This window comes from Platalea leucorodia (assembly GCF_965183815.1).
Source record: "Platalea leucorodia genome assembly, chromosome: Z".
Classification (NCBI taxonomy): domain Eukaryota; kingdom Metazoa; phylum Chordata; class Aves; order Pelecaniformes; family Threskiornithidae; genus Platalea; species Platalea leucorodia.
The window spans coordinates 38857878-38874072 of NC_138858.1; the positions used below are offsets into that span (position 1 = coordinate 38857878).

A 16195-nucleotide genomic window follows, 5' to 3' on the forward strand; every position below is an offset into this window, starting at 1 on the left:
TTTAAAGTAAAGAACTACATCTCGGCACATGAGTAAGCTTATCAAATTTATATAGACACCGTGTAATCCAGGATTCCAAATAAAATTCAAGATACTTGAGTTCACAGTGGTTTCTCTTCTTGACAAAAACAGATAGAGAAATGGTTATTCTGCAGTACACATGGTAAAGAGATCCGCAAACAGGCAAGACAACACAACACAGCACACTTCAAGTGTACAAGGCAGAGTACAGGCACACATACAGATGATCTCCCAGCAAGACTTACTGGCGTAAGCATGGTATTGGACAGTCATGGCTAAAGTACACTCAACCACAACTCAAATCACATTCAGTTTAGCTCACAAGCATCTGTACAACTTTTCTTGAGACTCTTCTGGTTTTATCCTTCTTGGGTTAAAATTAAACAGGCTCTGATCACACCCGTGGGTGAAGTTTCATAGAAATTCACTTCAGAAAATGGTCATTTCGAAAGAACTTAAAGAAGACCATTCAGTACTGTACACTCAGAATAAAGATCAACCTGAAATTAGGTCCCTTTTCCCAGTTTTCTGCAGCTGTTTTAGGCTACAGCCAAGTTACAACAAGTATTTGCTACCCTGATCTTAACGTATTGTGGTTTATGGCACAGACCATGGCACAGACTAAGGCTTAAGCAAGTTTTTAATGCCCAGTTTAGTTTTGGAGCATGACAAAAAATTCAAAGTATACTATAACATTTTTGTTGTGTTTATGCTTTCTATTGTGCGATAATACATATAATAACAAACAAATACATAACAATTCCTATGGGCTTATGGTACCCCTCCTTTACTGGAGAGGCTTAAGATTGAGCTACAGAGACACTTGCCCCTTCTGCTTTTTCTTTTGCAGAGCCTCCTTCCATTGCACACATTGTCAGACTTTTAGCAAAATGGTGGTGAATCCTCTACCACATATACAGTCTTTACCTGCTAGAATAGAGCATGGGTTGATCACATTGATAATGGTCATCTACATTCAAGGAAGAAGAAGAAATTGTGGTTGCCAAGGAAGCCGCTTCAAACAGAGATGGAGTGCTCGGCACTAGATCCGGCCGGTGGCGTGAACCTAGTACTGCATAAAATAAAGTTCACAAAAATAAAGAACAATATTAACAAATTTAATTTCAAATCGCATCCAATAATCTTTATGCAAGCGTATGGAGTCACACAGTGCTCTCAACAGCTTCCTGAAGCTTCTTAACATGTTTGAATTGATGAGATTCTAATATTCATGTGCCCATACCCATGCTCCTTTGTGTTACAAGGTGATTTTCAGCTGCTAGCCAGTACATTCCACAGAATACAGAGCAACCCCAAGGTCAAATATTAAACTGTGGTATGAATATCTGATTAATTCTTCTAAGTTCTGGGACTGGTCTTACACTATCAGCACCCAGTTTTCAGATAGAATTAGGAGGCTGGTTCTCCTTTGAGACTGGCTGCAGATGAGCTCTGAAAGGGGCAAAGTCTGTATCTCTTCAAAAAGACTTCTAAAGCTTATATTAAATTCCTTTAAAAACATCGTTTAGGCTGTTGATTTGAGAGACATTACCTTCTTCATCAAGGCTGGCGTAGCTTTGTCCTTCAGCAAGAATGCCATGCTTTTCATCCTTCCACTCCTGGCTAACGGCACACACTATTTCTTGTGATGTTGCCTTTAGGGCTGTGATGGAATTGCACCGTTTCTTTGAAGGTGAAGACTTTAAAGCTGCATTACCAAATGAATATCGGTGTTGAATGATCTCACCTTATCTCCCTGCACATCTTTAACAGCATATAGAAAAGCAAGCTGTCTATAAATCTCATGTTTCTGAATACAGACGAAGAACACATCCAGACACAAACCCACGTACCAAATAGTATATTAAAACTAGAGCCAAAGGCGTTGTTATTTCATTTGTAAGTGAAGTACTTTTGTCTTTTTCTGGGCTTTCTTACTTCTCATAGGACAAAAAAAAATCAAGTCAGTTAACCAACTTTGACATCACTAAGTTACAAATCTCCTATGGAGTATCAATCCATGTAATCAGAGACAGAATGAATCAGACAAAAAAAACAGAAGACAAGAAAACTGAAAACATGTTTGGAGTATTCTGAGGGTTTATGATCATTTCCTTGAGCTGTGAACTACTGCTGTATAATGATGTATGTGCTACTGCAGAATTTCCACTTCAGCGACATGTGCCAAACATCATCTTTGGGTAAAATGAACACTTCCAAAATGTTGATGGCTTGTACACTCAGGTATGAGCATCCCTTTTATAATTCTTACCAGGGCCTGCCTACTTAAAATGGCATTTTGGGTGAAAATCTAGGATCTGACCATTGCCACTACTACTGAACCATGACCCCATTTATAGTTCTTCTCCAGAACGATACCAGCCAGTTCATTTAGTGTTTTTCAGTTACCAGCTGCTGACCTCCATGCACTGGCTGCAAGGTTACTTCAGATGCACTGCAGTAGTTCATAATGTGCTCTACTACAAAATTCAAATTAAAAGCATCAAAGCCACTTGGCTAAAAACTGAAGACGAGAAAGAGATGCATAGCTCCAGGATACTGTTAAAAAAATAACATAGCAGATAGCTGCTGAGCTAGCCTCTGCCCAAGGCTGAATATGCTTATTATGTTTTTATTGTTATTTATGGAGGCTTGTTCTGTGCACTAGGGCAAAAAGCACACATTCAGAACAGGGCTTAAGAGTTTAAACTGTAATGTCTAACTCGACGTTTAGAAACAATGTTCCTGAAGGCAGGAACAGTCCCTATTCTTTATTTTACGAAAGAATGACAATGCATGTGAACCATTAGTCCGTGTAAAAGTAGATTAATAGCCTTGTATGCAGAGCAGATCAATAAGAGTGGGACATTAAGACAGGTTAATAGCCTGGAAAAATGAGACAGACAAATTAAGATTAGAGAGAAAATTAGGCATGATGTCCTTAATTGTACATTGTAGTTTTCAAATACAGAACAGGTTGTGGCTTGTGCTGACATAAATCTAGCAGTCAGGATTAGAAAGAACTTAAAAAAAAAAAAAAAACAAAAAACAAAAAACAAACAAGACTCAAATGTTCAGGAAACATATATGGCTGCATGAGACATTTACTTTGTCCAACAGACTGAAGTATCAAGTTGTCGACTCCTTACTCTATCAGTGCAGAGGAGTTCCTTTGAGTATTGTTTCAGACAACAGAGCTCACACCAGTTCTCTGGCAAAATTATTCCAGGGTTTAAGAAATCAGAGTCTCAGGAGGCTCCTTCCTCCTTTCAGCTGAATTTTTGCTTCATCTTTTGTCGTATTACATCAGATTCTTTTATTTTGATATTAATCATCCTTTTCTGAAGGATTTAACATTTAACACCTTAAGCTGTTAACTTGTGCTAGTATTTGTAGTCATTCTTGTTTCACTTAAAGCTCATTTAGTTCTATGCTTCATTTGTATTTTTTTCTACCTCTATCCACATAGACTTGCTTCTCACTCTAGATAACTAATGACAATGTTAAGAGACCAGCATAACACTGGTCAAGAAAGTATTTACAAAACACCTTCTATCAGTTTGATAAAATGCCATATGCTCAATACTTCTTCTGTAGTATTTGAGCCAAGTGTCCATTCCACATTTTGACATTCAACTCCAAACCAAATACAGTTCCACAAGTAGGATTATCAAATTGCTAACTAGGATCCATTTTAGAGTATAAGTTCCTCTATAAAATACATAATTCTAGCCAGTCAATTTATATTTATTTGTCAGGAACTCTGCTTTATAAAAAGCCTTGAAACCTCACAAAACACTGTTTCCTAGAAGCTGATTAGAAACATCCTTTCTCTTACTGAAAAAAAAAAGTGTAATTTCAGCACCTCCATGGATTTAAAAAATAACTTGGCAGTAAAGCAGTAAGTTAGTATGGATGCATACTATTTAAACCAGCTGATCTGTATGTCTTATAATAAGGTTTTTATACCACTTGTCATAATTGTTGAAAAATCCCCTCGTTGCTCAGATAACCAGAACAGCTTTTCCCCAAAACGCAGCCTGGGCCACAGTGAACCCAAGCAATCATCTTGGCCTTGCTGGTATGTTTATCAAGTCTTCCCTACAGCCTTCCTCACTGCACACGCACTGAATGCATTTCAGTGGTCATCACCATCCTTCTCTGCACTTGCGATGCTTCAGACTGAATTTCCTTTCAGTAGTATGACCAACTCATAGAGGAATTATCCATCAATTCATTAATATTTATAAGACTCTCCAAAAGTCCTATTTTCCTGAATAGCTGTCACAACATATAACGCATATAGGGAATCACTAATTAGGGTTAATTCAAATTCTCTCTTTTTCTTCCAAAGACTCCTTCACTCTACTTAAAATATCTCTTTTCTTATTTTCTGTAGTTCAGCTACTCTCAGCTTTCTCCTTTCATCAGTCTATCCTATTCTTTTTCTTCTTATTTAGTAATTTCACAAAGTACTCATCACCTACATTTCTGATTTCTTGTTGCTCTTAGTTATCAGTTTTCCCTCTTTTTTCTTGTGCTTTTAGACCTAATCATGTATGTTGTTCTAATCTGCCATGTCTTTAACATTGTTTTTTGTGGACAGGGTCAGAGTTTCATAAGCTCACTCCAGATAATTTGATTCTTTCCAAAAACAGTTGGATACTGGTCTTCAGAAAAGTTATATATCTTCAGACAAAATGCAGAGTAACAAAAGCCAGTACAGTCTGAAAAATATTGACTTCCAGTGGCAGAAATTTTAGCGAAAATAAAACCTGATCTCAACTTTTGATGGAAGAAGCCTGTAAGAAGATGAGTCTCTAAACTTTGATTTTTTTTTTTTTTATTGTGCAATAAGAATATACTTAACACACCTGGAGAAATTATAATACAAGGTAGATATGAACGTATGAACTTATGTTCAAGATGTGTATTCTTGAACAACAGCTAATTTTCCCCTGTTAATTTTCAAAGGAAAGTTAATTTTTCAAGGACAGATCTCCCTTGTCCTTATCTTGACCCATGAGCCTTTTGTTATATTTTTCTCCCCTGTTCAGTTGCAGAGGGGAGTGATAGAGCAGCTTGACTTTATTAATATCCAACTTCTGATTTTTTTCCTTAATAAAGAACAGAAGAAATCCATATCAAAGGGAAGAATGCCTATCTTTTCAAACATGCAGGAGGTGGTATGTAAACAATCTTTACTTTTGCAAATTAAATAAATTAAAATCAATGGGGGTATTCCTACGAATAACAGATGCAGGCCTGGAAACAACATTAGATCGTGAAATTTATCTTTGTATCAATGTTAATATAAGGGAACCTGTTTTACCTTCAGATGCCTGTGATGTGACAAAAAATACCTAGCAAATAATTCTCTGTAATTTTACTGTTAAGAGTACAAGCCCATTAGCTCCAGTGAAGAAACTCAACTTCTGGCAATCTAAGCGCTACATGATGTTAAAGAAAGGATTCTTTTATTGCCAAGACAGGAGCATTATAAAGGAATGATTATAAAAATATCTAAAAGAGTAAAAGTCACAAGTTTCTTACCTTGAACTTTCTTGAAAACTCTTGTACTCATAAACTTTAAAAATCTGTCTGCATAAAAACTTGGTCGGTGAACTGAAACAGTATCCTACAAGATTGAAAAAGGTGTCAGTCACATTTTCCACAAGTAAATCACAAGTAAATTGTCAAGAAAGAAGGAGGACACTTCAGGTAAACTATATCATACATTTCAGGCATACTCAAAACAAGTAAATCCTAGTAAGTTTTTCCTTTTTAAAGGTTAATTCAATAACTTTTCTCTAAGTATTTCATTTATGAAATTATGAGTTATGAATTATACAGCCATATTCTGCAAAGTCTTCCTAGCATGTCAAATGCTTTTTTTTCACATTATGTACATTTTTCATTTACAGATTCATCAATGTCCTGCTAAATGGCCATTGTCTTGTGTAGGTTACAAGGACAAGCTGATCATTTTAGCTGCTTTTTGAAAGATCAACAAATAAAATCAAAGCATGTATTGGGAAATGGACCTAAAAGATTTCAGCAACAGCCCAAATCACGTGGCGATGGCAGACTACAAATATTCCGAAGCTAGTTCTTTCCTGGTCAACGTAAGTCAAAGTTCCAGTAGATAAAATATCAGCACTTAAAAAAATAATAAAATCTACTTACCCCATCATAAACAAGAGCTTTCCAAGAATGTTCCAGCTTCTTCATTAACCTAAGCGTGTAAAACAAAATCAGAACTGCTTTATAAAGTTTCCACAGTTGTAAGTAATTTCAGAATAGTTCATTCAATAAAAACTTGAAATTCAACTTACCTATAAGACTGGAGAATATCAATAATACCCATAAATAGAAGCAGCTTTTCTCCTTTATGGCTTTTAGCTGGAATACCTCCCATTCTGAGAAAAACAAGAGAAACATAGTTAGATTATCTTTTAAGACCTCTCTCATCATGAGTTAGCAGGTGAACTGTATCCACTTGCAAACCTAAAGAAACAGGCACAACATTAAAGCTAGATGCCACAGTGCAAAGTCAGTCCAATGTGAGTCACTTAGCATACAATTGATTTTAAATAGCAAACCTAAAGTATCTGGAATCCAGTGGTAACATTCCGTTATAAACAAAGATTATTTTAGGGTAACTTCTAGGTAGAATTGGAAATATTTAGATGATCTGAAAATTGGAAAAAAGTATACATCAGTTTATTACTAAGGAAAAGAAATAATTTTGCCTAGCTAAAGGAGAATTTTTTCACTTTATTGATCATATGTAACAAAACTGGAGAGAGCCTGCACATTACTCCAAGTACAAAAAAATTTATTTGGTGTGTTTTTCACTAAAAATTATCTATGCGCTTTTCAAAAATTTCTTTACAGACAGATTAGTGGCAGAAGAAGTAACAGTATCAAGCTGAGAAGCCTGACTGACTGGACCTCCACTTGGTTCAGAGTATTTACTCAGCCATGACCTTGAAGAACAAGATGCTCATCCTAAAACCGTCTCTTCCTACTCCACCATCTAGAAAAAAAGGGTCCATTGTTTAGAACCAGAAACTGAAATCCAGTTTTCAGTTTGTCAGCTTCTCTTGGCATTGATGGACCCACTACAAAACCAGAAGAAAAAGAGACTGAAGGTGCAACACATCTAATACCTCCAAATCTTTTTTAACAGTTTGAGAAACAAGTAATGCACACCTGAAACAGCTATCAAAGGCATAGTTGAGAGTACGTTCCCCATTCTACCACTAAAGCACAGCAGTCCCTTCCCCTGGCAAAACAGGGGGACTCAAACTCAACCTTTTTTTTGGGGGGTGGGGAAGGTTTTTTATTATTCTAGGCACAAAGAAAACCATGTAAGAACAAGTGGAATTTAAATTACTGTAAAACCCTATTACTGTAAACTCCAGCTCAATTAACACTTCTTAATGTCTGACCAGTTAAGTGGTTTACAAAACTATATTCTCTCAGCTTTTCCTGGAAGCTATGACTACAGATTCAATTACTGCTACTGGGTATCCTTTCTCACCCTCATGCTTGTATGGCCTTACAATGAACCACAGCAGAAGACTGACCTAGGGGTCTTTTTTGTAAACCCTAGCTTATTTTCATCCACCTCAATGAGGTTTGCCACACCACCAGTTATGTCAACACAAGAGAGGAGATAGTTTGAGGGGCCAAGGAACAACTCAACTGCTGCAGTAGGCTTTCAGCAGCGGTACTACACTGCTCAAGACCTGGGCAGCACCACAACAGCTCAAGTGATGTAGGAGCCCAGGGTGGGTTGCCATACATAACAACCACAGGGGCTTTTTTGGATGACCTATATAATCAGCTTGGGTTTTCACTTAAAAAACAAAACTAGAACAAAACCAAAAGCCAAAACCCCCCAAACTGCCAGTGTAACACCTCTGCCACCATACAAGAGCATTCACCATCTTCTGTGTGAATGTGAGTAATGCCGTAAAAACTAAGTGAAATTCAGCTCTAGAATTCTAGAGCTCTGAACACCTGGAAACTCTCTATAAATGCTAAATATCATAATTCTCCCATTTGTTTGCTGTACGTTTAAGCACAGGTTTCTGTATCATTACTTGTATTTACCTAGACAGCTCCCTTGAGAACCAGAAGGGTAAATCCTTAATTTGAAATTAAACCCTCATTATAATGAAGGACTGATTCCATAAAAAGAGAATGGTGAACATAATGTTCTCACTAACACTGAATGTATTTCAGAGGAAAAACAGAATAACTATCGTCTATATACTTATATTTCTACTGCACTTTTTGCTAGATAGAAAAATAAAAGGAAAGCAGCAATTCTTAATCTCAGGAAATATTGTACATTGATATGACTGCACTTCAGTTGTTGATGATACAGTTCTACATATTGAGTATACAACTTTGAAATTAAAATAACCGCTGTAGGAATGTCCATTTCAACATTAATAAATACTTTTTGCTTATGGCTCATCAGGCTGCTTCCAGTTAAAATTAGATTATACTTGGGACTCTCGTAACAGCTGTCTCATAACATCTCTTGTGCATACATAAGTCACTTTGAACTAACTAAATTCGCTGTCGTGTATTTAAAGATGATCGATCTACTAATCAATGTTTTAATTTCCTGCTCTGAAGGAAATCCTGATGGTCCAGCTTTTTGGGGGGAGCGGAGGGGGAAGGCTTAATCTTTCAATTCCTGAAACGCAGGAATGTTGAATGTTTTGTCTCTTAATACGAAGTGGCACAGATTGAAGAAACAGAATGTGTAAGTTTCACGAGTAGTCTTAAGAGCAGGTTATGGCACTTACGTGTTTGTTGTCTCTGTGGTGACAGAGTCCCCCGACTTCCCAGGGCCCTGTATAGACTCCATGGCTGTGGAATAGAGAACTTTCTGCCCTCCAGGACGTTTCGCATCCGATGCACTCTGGGAACTCTCTCCCTCTTTCTCCTTCATGTTACTGTTCAGTATGTGGATTCCCAGTAGCAGACTGTAATCCATGATCTTAAAACTTTCTAGAACCTATCAACAAAGAAGAAATGGCTGTACTGAAACAAAAAAATACTACATATAATATGAATTACACAGCAGCATCTTGAAAACCTGGAGTAAAAATAGGCCTTCAAAGCACAAGTTTCTCTTATTAGGAAAATGTGTGAAATTATAATTAAACTAAAATCTTTTACTACCCCACATAAGTCAAAGTGCTAGTTATCTAATTAGCTCAATACTCGTTACAAGTGGAAAAGAAAGATGCATAGCTGAAATATAACACGATGTTATTTTGTAGCCAAGGAACAGTCCAGTCAGCATCTTTTTTACTTAGAGCAAATAATCAGTTAATAGTTCCACCATATACTTATGAACTACAGCCATTTTTAAAGTCACCTCTAATGCATGTTCCAGACTTTACTGAGCATTTTTGCCTAGACTACTCTCTACCTCACCTCCACCTCCTGTTTATAACTGAGAATGCATTCTTGGAGAACTTTCAAATGTCAAAAAAAGCATTTGCTACCACCCTCTCATTAACAGCTGACGGTATATGGGTACAAAAAGCATGCATCTCTCTTTATTAGGCTAAATAGAGCCTATCTAAACTGCAAAGGCAGTTTTATTTTTGAAGCATGACTTAACCAACCAGCCTTCTCTTCTAGCTCTACCAACCATTTTTGCCTCTGTCAGTAGGCGAGTTCCCTTTCTTCTTTCATGCACATGTACTGTCATAAGTTTCTAGTCAGTAACATCATTATGAAGTCTGGCACACTGCCATTAAAAGGAAATGCAGTTCAAGTCAATATGCAAACGTGAACTAAAACAAGCTGTGATTGCATCCAGTAATATAACCAAACTGTTAGCAGGCAGCAACTGTGCTAAATATCTTATACAACAGCAGTGCTAAGTGGAGGGAGAAAAACTGGTAGCAACCAGGAAGGATATGCTGTGCCACTCACCTCTCCTTTACCTCATGCAGCTCAGCAATGATTCATGATACATTTTGGCACATGATGCCCTAAGATAATGGTGTAATTTTTGGCACGTCATCAAGAGGCAATAGTACATCTTCTTATGTGAACAAGAACAAAATGTGATTTTGCAGAGATGACAAATAGAGAACAGTAACTCCAGGTATGTAATTTTGATGAAGACTATCAAAGCATAAATATTTTTACACAAAACACTGAGATGGCTTGTGAACTCTAAGACATATTTTGCAAATCCAAAATGAGATTTGTCGGCAATCATCAGGAAAGATCTAGTGGTCTCCAAAATTGTATGAGGAGGAAAAGGCAGTCTAGTACCTAACACATCCCCAGAGATAATTTTAACTCCAATGTCCAAGTACGTAGGCAAAGAGGTAGGAAAGCTCTGTTCCACTCCATCTGTATTTCTTATGTACTCATTACATTAAGTAGAAGCCAAATGTACAATACAGCTGAATTCTTTTCAATCTCTGGCATTTATCTTCCATGAGGAACATGGTGTCTTAATTTATAGCACCATTTTAAGCATTTAAAGTGAAGGAATAAAGCATAACACAATGTAATCTAAGTGTAGAAAGGCATAGCCTCATTCTGATTTCCAGACACAACAGAGGAGTTCAGAAGACATGGTAGGTTTGCTGTTGCTCAGAGTAATCCTGCACAGAGGTGGGTTAGTTCAAATGGAACAAGGAAAAGGCTGCTAACATATGGCCTTCAGCATCCTCTGATGACAGAACTCACACACAGTTTCAGGACACACAAAAAAAAAGCATATTCTAAATTACCATACAACAAGATAATGAAATTTTACTGCACATTGTGTGAGAATGTTGGTGGCTAATAACTTCCTGGTTTACCATCATGAACTGCAAAAATAGCCCAGCTAACAGGTACAAAGGCACAGAGACTTGATGCCAAATAAGTTCTAGAATTTTCTTTACTGCTTGCTTATTGCTACCCTTTACTCAGACATTCTCAAAAAGAAATTACTATAAAATGTATTCATTAAAAATATATAATCAGTGGATGTTTGCTGCCAAATACTGAAAGTAGATTCTGGGTAGGTTGAAAAAAATATAATACAGTTCATCCTGTATAAAAATACTTACCTTAGTAGTACAGTCAGCAACACTGTTTATGCAAAGCCAGATTACAGCAGCTAGTCAGGCTTGGAAAAGCACTGCCACTTTCATCTTACAGTTATAACTGCTGACAGCTCTGCCTTCAACCTATTCTTTACCACCTTTTGAATTAGATTACATTAGATATATTATGATTTAACTGCAATAATTACATAACCTACGTCTAGGATTGGATGTAGCCTCATGGAAGGCTGTGATATAATATGCTGATTCTTCTTCCACAGGGACCTCTTACATGATAAAATTAATCTTTCTGACTGCATCAATTCACCCCTGTCACTTAAACCCATAGTACTTGTACTATACAATGTACTAAAAATCTCTTTAACTATTTATGACTTTGTTCTAGGACTACTGAAAAACATCATAAAAACAAGTAGCTATTTTGTTATTCCAGTTCATTATGAAATTGAAACACCTGCACATCCAATGGATTAACTGCAGTACATATTTCTACAAACAGCACGTAGCATATGAACTCTAGCCCTTGTCCCCCCAACACCCTAGTCATGGTCCTACTCAGAGGCAGGGTTGTCCAGTCTACAAAGTGTCTTCAGGATATCGTTATATGATCTGCCCCTCTGTCTGCCTGCTGGTTTGATATACAGTTCTGATTACCTTCCCTTAGAAATTTGATAACCAAACCAGCCACTCCTAATGCAAATACCCATCTTTTGACCAGAACTAAGCATGTTTTACTCCCTTGTTTGTTTCTAAGGAAAATTCCGATATGAAATAATTAACCAGAATAACAAGGAAGAATCTCAAACACCATCACTCAGCAAAAACCTACTTCGTGTCAAACTCTTCAGTCCATATTAAGACAGACATTTTACTTCAGTCAGTGGGATTTCCAGCTGAATATATATGAAGGGTTCTCACACATATATAATAATTAATATTTAAAATATCAAATCATGATTATTTTAAAAAGTGTAAGTAACATTTTGCACACACAGTTGTACAAATTAATCTGGTTTGCCATGGAAAAGTTACAGAATGCAGTACATCAAGCTATTTCTAAACATGCAGCATCCTATGAGAACACAAAAAGGCATAAGCCTTTTCCTGGATTGAGGGTGGCTTGCAAGTAGCTTTGATGGTTTTAGATGGAACTGCTTTTGAGAAGCAGCAGCAAATTTTTGCTACAAAGGTACAAAAATGAGATTCTAATCTAACGAAACAACACTCAAACAAATCACAGTATTAAAAAGACTATATTCATAGCAAAGGAAGAAAGCCCTGTAAAACACCTCGATGTCATCCATGTGAGATCACTAGAAATTGACAATAAGTCCCAGAAATACAACCCTTGTGTAGTTAAAACTGAGAGAAATTCAATCTTTACTCATGTAACCACTCTGAAATGGACCTTGCTAGCAAAATGGCACTGGAAGATTTCAGCAAGAATATTCTTATTTGTTAGCATACAGCATGATTAAGTGTTGTATTTGATAATGACAAGTAAATGTTCAGTTCATTAACTCGACATTAAATTGTCATCTTGTTTGTATTTATATATGTGTTATTTCACTAGCTACACAGATTGTGTCAACACGATGTTGTCACTTGGTCACCGTGTACTGCTTGCAAGGCTGGCTTTAGCTGCTCTGACAACTTCCAGATGGCAAGCGTCACTCATCCCCTTCTAGCCTTAAGCACTACTTTGCCTTCATATCACATAAAAAACCCAATGAAATGGTATCACAAAATACATTGCTTCAGAACATGGAAAAATAACTCCCTGAATCAGATTTTTTCTCTGAGCTAATCAGATGTTAAAGCATTCTGTGCATCATCTTAGACATGGTTACACTCAACTATCTCAACCAGTGACTAATAGAGCAAAGCAAGTATTTCTGCCATGGAATTTCATTTTTATTTTAGATGCAGCCAGCCCAAGCTGTGTACTGTCTGACAGAGAAATCTGCATTCACATTGCTAACCATACAAAACAACTCAAGTCAGCAGGTCATTTTCATAAAAGTATCACAGAAAATGCTACTCAAAAAAATATAATTTCACAAGCTTATGAAATGCAAAAACTAAAAGGATAACCATGCAAGCATTTCCTCTCCTAAAAGCATTTTGGAAAAGGGACACAGGAACTAACATAACAGAAAGAAGACTGATTTTACACCAAATCAATAATTACTATCCAACATAAGGATATATATATAAAATCCCACAAAATAAAGGCCTACCTTGCAAAACAAGCATTTCTTAGAAACAAGTGTGCAAATGTCAAATGCCTAGTGGTGAGTCTGGTTTAGAAACAATCTATCCCAAGAAAATAAAATATCCACCCCCCAAAGCGTATGTGGAGTCACTTCCTATTTCAACAGAATTCTTGAAACATATTGTTAACTAACACTCCTAAAAATTACAATTTGGTTTCTGATTGTCAAAGTAGAAGTAAAGAGAAATTTGGAATTTCAAGTGATACTACAGGAGTGATAATATATCAAGATACAAGAGATCTACAATATCATTCCATGTCCATTTTCCTCAAACTACCACTTTGGACAAAGAGGCCCTTCATCTAAGATTTGCACACTCTCCACCTCCATGCCATGCCATCTCTTATTTCTGTCCTATGCTGCAGTTCAATACTCCTTCAAGTTGTGCCTTACTGTTTGTAAGGACATGCTGTAGAATGGGTCACTGAAATTATCTGGGTTAAAGAATAATCTGCATAGACCCTCTGAGGTAGAAAAAAGACAAGAAAATAAAAAAAAAAGCTCCATTACTAAGGGTTTTGAAAAATCCAATGAATTAATTTGATCATACAAGTTCTCTGTCACAGCTGCTTCAGCACAAAACAAATATGCATTCATGCCATACAGCTTGAGACTTTTGCAGAAACTGGCTAAAACAGCAGTGATGAAAATAATACCCAGACCTGAAACTTATGAGATATGACCCTCTTTGTCTTCAACTTTGAATTTCCTTTTCTTCACAAGCTGCTTCATTAGTAAGGCCATTAATGCCACTTTTAAAATGTGATTTCCTTAGAAAAGTCTGTAGTGTTCTTTGCTAATATAATAAAGGAAAAACATAGACTCTAAAAAGCCATTCTGTTCTCACTATTAAAAATATCTTGAAATTATTTTGTTGTTCTTAAAAACTGCATGACCACAATTGGATTAACTATCATTGCTTCTGGAACAGATATTTTGCAATACAGGTATCAATATATTAATTGTCTAATGTTAATTTACAAATGAAAAATGGGTAACCACATACTTTTGTTTAGAACATTCCTCAACACTTGCATGGAATTCTTATAAATGTAGAGAGCACCCTTAACGAACTATGCCTTTTGCTTTTCCAGCAACAGGATTATTTCCAACCATTGCTACTTAATGTCTGAAAAAGGAAAAAAACAAACCAGAAACCGTAACAGTATTGCATGAAACTAAATAAAAATAACTCTGGTAAGTACAACTTTGGAATAAATAAGCTCAATTTCCATTTAAAATTATCAGAAAGGAAATCCCATAATACAAAAAGCTGAATTCTGTTGTTTGGCTTCTAATTCTACTTATAAGTCTTAGCAGCAAAGCATTTTGTCCTTCATGTCTTAAAAAAAATTTAACCATTGAGAAAGAAAAAAACCCCATGACTTGAACTGCTACTCTGACCACCAGATAAAAAATGGTGTTCACAAACTTCAATCCTCCAGAGAGTGTGGAAATATTAGCTAAATAATCCTGACAATACTCCTATGAGGCATCTAATCATTCTCTTAATTTTCTAATGCAAAAATACACTATAAAAGTTAAGTGTTCTGCCACAGAGGGAACGACACCAAGTCAATCTTCATCCGTCAGGAAAGGTTTTGGTTTCCTCATCTGCAGTAAGACATATCTTAAGGAAAAAGGTGAAGAAGGAAACAGTAAAGATGATCTGAATCTCACTTCTTAGTAATGGCTGTATTTACAGAGAGAAGAAGAAACTTATTTTTCCACCCTCATGAATTTGGAAGAGATATCCCCAGCAAGAAATCATAAAATGTACATACTTTGCCTACTTGTAGGTCATTAGCACCTCAATTGATAGCTCGAAAAATACTCTTCCTTGAGACAGAAAATCTAATTACTTACTGCAAGACAAATTTCCCTAGTTTTACAGTGAGTTGCCTTGTCTGTTTCTGTAAAACAACATTTCTTAATGTAGTTTTAAATGTGACAGGTGTCACAAGATCCCTAAGGTCACCAACTTAACTGAGAAGAAATAGTTTTGAGTTTATAGGCCAGCTCTTAAATATGCTTCATGAAGAAAAAAGTCATCCTTAATTAACAAATGAAGATCACTAGTGCTCTTATAAACTCTGGCCCACTTTTTCCCCACTTTTTTAATAGGTGGGGAATAAATCTTAACTTCAGTCTTTAGAATATCATGTCTTTGCAATTTTGCAGGGAATTTTATCCCAAATTTCAGTATCAATAAATATGCTTGATTCACATAGGTAGTTTTTTCATCTCCAATATTTATATAGATGAAAAAGTGTTATGCAAGAGGAGGGAGAAATACTGGGAATTAACCACTGACTGACAAAAAGAGGTTATCTCAGTGCATACAGGTAAACATCTTACTAAGTAGACATTAACAGCAAAGTAAAGACCAAGCGGAAGAATACTTGGAATTTTTTTTTCCATTTGTCCAGTTAATAGAGCTAACTTCATTTACACACACTCCTCCTTTTAGCCCTTTTCAATTTTATTTTCTCTTGAATTCAGCAGCAGATGGAAAAGGGAAAACATAACAAGGCTATTTTTAATAGAATACTCCAAATTCCTGCATATCACTAGTTGACATTCAAGAACATACTGTATCTGTGTGAGCATGTGAAGCAAAGATTTACAAATACAGAATCCTGTGATTATCTATTCTCCTGAAATCCATGTTTCTTGTTTAAAGTTATATTAACATGCTTTGTTAGGTAACTAGATGAGAAACAGGCTGTAGAATAGTACCTCTGTATAACCACAACACTGTCAGTTTTAAAAGGGACTTCCTCCTTTTTT

The 16195-nt window shown here is 36.2% G+C and overlaps 1 protein-coding gene across 3 annotated transcripts in view; it reads right to left on the reverse strand.

Annotated features, from left to right (window-relative positions):
* PIP5K1B (phosphatidylinositol-4-phosphate 5-kinase type 1 beta) overlaps positions 1–16195 on the reverse strand; it is a 115217-nt gene that overhangs the window by 24600 nt on the left and 74422 nt on the right. For all 3 annotated transcript variants that reach the window (XM_082336581.1, XM_082336579.1, XM_082336580.1), the window contains exons 9-14: positions 8850–9061; positions 6357–6440; positions 6208–6256; positions 5575–5659; positions 1574–1729; positions 949–1093 (exon numbers count right to left, since the gene is read on the reverse strand). In XM_082336581.1, the coding sequence (XP_082192707.1) occupies positions 949–1093; positions 1574–1729; positions 5575–5659; positions 6208–6256; positions 6357–6440; positions 8850–9061 (731 nt within the window). The remainder of the gene's footprint in view (positions 1–948; positions 1094–1573; positions 1730–5574; positions 5660–6207; positions 6257–6356; positions 6441–8849; positions 9062–16195) is intronic.